Below are 6,148 nucleotides of genomic sequence, written 5' to 3'. Positions count from 1 at the left end.
TTTCTTTGTCCTATTCAATGGGGGAAAAACAGCCTCCAGGAGCAGTGCATTCACAGCACAGGAATAGAGCTTGAATAATCACTTTAGAGGAAAAAAATGCAAACATTGTAAAGGGAAAAAGAGAGATGATCAAAGTACTTAACAGAAATGTCAGCATCTATGTGTTTATTCTTTTAAAATTTTGCATATCAAGATATCTGTTATATGAATACTTTCCTTTTTCTATTTATTTATTTAATAATGAATGACCAGTCCATTGGATAAGAGGGGTACAATTCCCTACTATTCCAACCACCAGAGTTCTCCATCCCACCCCCATCCATTGGAAGCATTACTATTCTTTATTTCTCTGGGAGCATGGACCCATTATCATTATGGGATGCAGAAGGTGGAAGGTCTGGCTTCTATGATTGCTTCTCTGCTGGACATGGGTGTTGGCAGGTTGATCCATACTTCCAGCCTATTTCTTTCTTTCCCTAGTGGGGCAGGGGTCGGTCTGGGGAGGTGGGGTCAGATTGGCATCATGGTAGCATCTACAACTTGGTGTCTGTGTCTTGGTGGTTTCCTGGGGGTGATCCTAGTCTTATCTCTTTGCATTCTCAGGTGACCCTCTTTGCTATTCCTAGTTGAGCCAGAAGAGAAAACGCAGCTATTGTTTCTCTTTAACTGCCCCTTCAGAAGTCTAATATGTTTACTCTTTTTAGCCAAGCTTAACTCATAATAGAAAGAAAAGTGTTATGTAGACATCACTGGATACCTCTTTTAAACAAAGCCTTTCTTTTTGACTAGATAACACATACCTGCTTTTGTCAATACATGGATGAGATTCCTTGCCTCATTTAACATGCCCCCAAGCTATAAAACCATTGAGGAATTCTGCTGGCATAAAACCCTTGGGATCTGCTAATTGTTACGAGAGAGTATTGAAACTGACTGATTTGTAAACTCTCATGTTGGAATGAAATCTTGCTCTGAATTTGGTAAAACGTGGTTTAGGCATGTGGTTTGTGTATTATCAGTGGTATAGAATTTTATTTCTTTACACACCGAGACATTTAATTATGTTTCAGGTGCTGCAGGTTCCATTGCCATTACTTTCTCAAATAGCTGAAAGCAAAGGGATATATAAATTTCTTCACTGTTTGTAGTTTGAAAAAGTAATTTATTGTTTTTAATTCAGTTCCAGAGACTGAGTTTAGCATCTTATGCATGTACACTACCATTAAGCTACATTAATAAGAATAACTACCACTACCACTACCACTACCACTACCACTAACACTACCACTACCACCACCACCACCACCACCACCACCACCACCACCACCACCACCACCACCACCACCACCACTACCACCACTACCACTACCACTACCACTACCACTACCACCACTACCACTACCACTACCACTACCACCACTACCACTACCACCACCACTACCACCACTACCACTCCTCCTTCTCCTCATCCTGTCTTCCTCTAGGAAAGATTTAATAGCTAGAAAGAGAGCAGAGCATGGCTATAGCATCCAGGCATTTCCACGAACTTTTCATCTTCTGATGCCAGATGTCCAACACAGAGAGTCCTGTACTCCAAGCAGACTGTACCTACCACTGAATTACCTCCTTAACCAGGACAATTTATTTTGAAGCATATAAAGACAATTAAAACTACAATTGACACAGACTTAAAAATAGAGCATGTGATGGGGGTCAGGCAGTAGCACAGTGGGTTGAGTGCTCATGGTGCAAAGCACAAGGACTGGCTTAAGGATCCCAGTTCGAGCTCCAGGCTCTCCACCTGCGGGGGGGGGAGGGGTTTGCCTCATAAGCGGTGAAACAGTTATGCAGGTGTCTATATTTCTCTCCCCCTCTCTGTCTCCCCTACTCCCTTAATTTCTCTTTGTCCTATCCAACAACATCAATGACAATGATAACAATAATGACAACAACAAGGGCTACAAATACGGAAAAAAAATGGCTGTGGATTTGTGGTGCAGGCACCAAGCCCCAGAAATAACCCTGGATGCCCCAAAAATATAGAGCATGTGAGTCCCACAATAGTTGAGTGATTTTGCCCTTCCACTCACTCTCAATAACAACAACAAAATCAATAAAATAAAACAAAAAGGCAAGGAAGTAGGAAAGAAATCTTAAGAAACAAGGACAGAAAGGGAAAACACAGAATAAAACTTGAACTGGGATTGCTGTATTGCAGCAAAAGAAAGGATAGAACTCTGGGAAATGAGGCATCCCAGGGAGGAATCTGAGGGCAGAAATGTGGGCTTGATGTCCTGGTGCATAATGATGAAGAAAAACATAAATTGGGGTGAGAATATTTTGCAGACACCTGTCACGGAGAGATGAGAAATAGTGCTTTTGTACTGATATATCTCTCTAGAATGATGTATTTTCTTCTTTTTTTTCCTTAAGGTTTTATTTATTTATGAGAAAGATAGAGGAGAGAAATACAATTTTAAAAAATTACAAAAAAATAAACCAGACTTACTTATGGTACACAGGTGGCTAGAGAACTCGGGACCTCCTGCTTGAGAATCCAATGCTTTATCTACTGCACCACTTCCTGAACCATGAATGATAAATTTTCTAGCTTTACTCAACTAAATATCATAGTAGATTTTACCCACTGTAAAATCAGTTACAGACTCATTAGATCTGCTAATACAGATTTGGCAGTATGTATCTGTAATAATTTTATTGTTGTTATTAGTAGGAAGTAAGTATTTTAGAAAATCAGAGTCTGAGATCACCTAATTACTTATTACTTTGGAACAACTATTTGGGCACTGAAGTACAGAGACCATCTGCTACTGGGTTTCTATGTGTGATAATTAGGAATCACTGCAAGCCTCGGCCTTATTATTCAGGCTAATGAATGAATGCTCTGACTAGCCCACATTCTTGTGCTGCATGACACAGCTGCAGTGTTTGATACCGGGGGTCTACTTTTCAATTCCTTGTAGATTTTCTCTGATGCTTATACTACATATGTTATGTTGACACAAATTTCATTCACCTGGCTTTTTAAAAACTGCCATCTTTCATATCATTGTATGCATTCCTTTCGACTTTCTATTTTGAGTCTTTTATCCTCAAGTCACAATAACTATTTATTTTGTTATAAATACTGTGTTCTGGTGCCATGATTTGGATGCCAGAGTTTTTCTTGGGTATCACATATACAATTGAGACCCTGATTCACAGAAAATATAGACTCTAACCACAGATAGGCAGTCCACCCTCAAAAGTGTGACACTGAGTAAGAGCATGCTACTCAGTCTGGCTGCATTGAATGGTTGCATGGGTGCCTCTGGGTCTTTAAAGTGCTTATGTTTCTAAGATGAAAAGACATGGAAAAGTGTTCCAGGAACTGTTTAAGAACAAAATCGATGAAGCTCCGCTACATAAGAGACAGAAAATATTTTTTTAACTTCCTTTTTTTAAAAAAGTTTTTATTTATAAAAAAGTAAACACTGACAAGACCATAGGATAAAATGGGTATAATTCCACACAATTCCCACCTCCAGAACTTCATATCCCATTCCCTCCCCTGATAGCTTTCTTATTCTTTATCCCTCTGGCAATATGGACCATTGTGGGATGCAGAAGGTAGGTCTGGCTTCTGGAACTGCTTCCCAGCTGAACATGGGAGTTGACAGGTTGATCCATACTCCCAGCCAAGAGACAGAAAATCTTAAACATAAAAAAGAAATCACTGAGATTATTTCATTTAAAATTAAAAAAGAAAAAATTAACTTAGCATATTAGTGCTTGTTTTATAAAGTGCCTATAAAGATACTACTCATTTTATGTCATAAGCCAAGATCATTCTTAAACTGAGGAATTAGAGATCTATTAAAATATGAAGACAAAGAGCTTTGATTTAAGACTTTATTTTTATCTAATTAACATGAAAATTGATCTAAAATTTGTACATTCCAGTTTTTTTTAATATTGTCTTAACTTTCTAAATGTTGATCTCCTGGATGATGTATCAGGGAGGGGAGGGCTTCTTTGATTTGGATTTAAAAAATGAAGCCTTGGTGGCCGAGTGGTGGTGCACCTGGTTGAGTGCACATGTTACATTGCACAAGGACCTTTGTTCAAGTCCCTGGTCCCCACCCATGGGAGGAAAGCTTTGTGAGTGGTGAAGCAGGGCTGCAGGTGTCTCTCTGTCTCTCTCCATATATATTTCTCCCCCCTCTAGATTTCTGACTTTCTCTATGCAATAAATAAATATAATAAAAAACTTAAAAAATGAGGCCTCAGGATGCAAATTACTGACAACCCCTTTTTTGAAATATAAATAATCCAGATCAAAATATGATTTCCATCTCCCCTAAAGGAGAAAAATCTTTATTTAAATATCTTATTCAAAGCCTCTTTTATATCTTTATTCCTCAGACTATAGATCATGGGATTCAACATGGGAAATACCACAGTGTAAAATGTAGAAACTATTTTGTCTGTGCCCAAAGAAGAACTGGACCGGGGGATGGCATAGATGTAGAGAATGGAGCCATAATATAGAGTGACAGAGAGCAGGTGGGAGGAGCACGTGGAGAAGGCTTTGAGACGGCCCTGGGTGGAGCGGATCCTCAAAATGGTGGCAATGATGAAGAGGTAGGAGGCCAGGATGAGCACTGTGGGGGTGATGACGTTGGAGGCCAGGAGGAAATACAGTAATGGTTGGTAGTCTAACTTTCTGCCGCAAGCCAACTTTAACAGCGGTAGTAAATCACAGAAGAAATCATCTATGACATTGTCCCCACAAAAGTTCATGGTGAAAATTCTTTTGGAGATGATGGAACAGTTTATAAAGGCACCAAGGTAGGAGGACATGACCAAAAAGGCACAGAGCTTTATGGGCATGGCCTGAGCATACAGCAGAGGCTTAGAGATGGCCATGTAGCGGTCATAAGCCATGGCAGCCAACAGGTAGCACTCAGTGTAGGCCAGTCCACCTGAGAAGAAGAACTGAGCTGCACAGCCAGCAAAGGAGATGCTCTTGTCTTCAGAGATGCATATAACTAGGATCTTTGGGGTGTAGACAGTGGCATACCAGAGATCCAGGAAAGAAAGATTCCCAATGAAAAAATACATGGGTGTGTGTAGCCTGGAGTCATTGCAGATCAAGGCTATGAGGGTGGTGTTTCCCACCAGGGTGAGAGAGTACACTCCCAGGAACAGCACAAAGAGGACCAGCTGCATCGTGGGGTCTGTAGTGAAGCCCACCAGGATGAATTCTGTGACTGTGTGATTGCTCCTCTCCATGGCTGTAGAGACTCTCACCTAAGGGGAGAATGAAGATGTCTGCTTGAATTTGTACTAAATAATTTTTCACCATGGGTGAACCCTAATAGAAATTTCATAGTCACCAATGTTGTGCATGTTCATTATCAACCTTTCCCGTTTTGCAAGAAGTCACTGACTATTTCTATATAGCTTACTATATTATAAATTATTAAGACATGAGAGCTGGGGAAGATAGCTTAGCATAGTGGTTATGCAAAGAGAATTTCATTTTTGAGGCTCCATAGTAGCAGGTTCAATTCTCTGTACCACCATATGCCAGAACTGAGCAGTGCTCTGGTAAAAAAATATATATATATATACATACATTGCATATATATATATGTGTGTACAATGTATATATATATATATATATATATATATATATGTACACACACACACACACACACACATATATATATGAAGGACAGGCATGTTAATGTTTGTTCTTTGAACAAACCTTCTTTCAGTCAAAGATAGAGAACTCTTCACCAGAAAATACTAAGGGAAAAATATGTACAGAGAAGTAAAAGTCAATCCAGAGAATTGTCTATAAGTTATGTGGTTGCCTTATTTGGGAAAGTTCGGTTGACCATCTGTGGTTGTTCCTAATTTTTATTCTGCTAGATTTCAGTGAACGGACTTTGACTTGGGCTTCAATTTGCTTTTGGAAATACCTCAGTCTAAAAGAAAGCTTCCTTAACAATATTCCATCCAACTTGTCAAATTGGTTCATCATTATTTTTTCCTTGACAAACAGTCATCAGCAAATGGATTCATCAGAATAGCTCACCTGGAGAGTGTGTCTGCTTTGCCAAGTACACAACCCTATTTT

General features: G+C 39.4%; 1 protein-coding gene across 1 annotated transcript; it reads right to left on the bottom strand.

Moving 5' to 3' along the window:
• Positions 1–4,377: 4,377 nt before the first annotated feature.
• On the bottom strand, positions 4,378–5,307 carry LOC103110278 (olfactory receptor 9G9-like). Its single transcript, XM_007519453.2, has one exon. The coding sequence runs from the start codon at positions 5,293–5,295 to the stop codon at positions 4,378–4,380; it is 918 nt and encodes a 305-aa protein (XP_007519515.1). The 5' UTR covers positions 5,296–5,307.
• Positions 5,308–6,148: the final 841 nt, after the last annotated feature.

The sequence above is a fragment of the Erinaceus europaeus genome, chromosome 17, assembly GCF_950295315.1.
Source record: "Erinaceus europaeus chromosome 17, mEriEur2.1, whole genome shotgun sequence".
NCBI lineage: Eukaryota > Metazoa > Chordata > Mammalia > Eulipotyphla > Erinaceidae > Erinaceus > Erinaceus europaeus.
The sequence above is the reverse complement of the archived record's forward strand: the minus strand, read 5'-3'. Positions and strand labels throughout refer to the sequence as shown.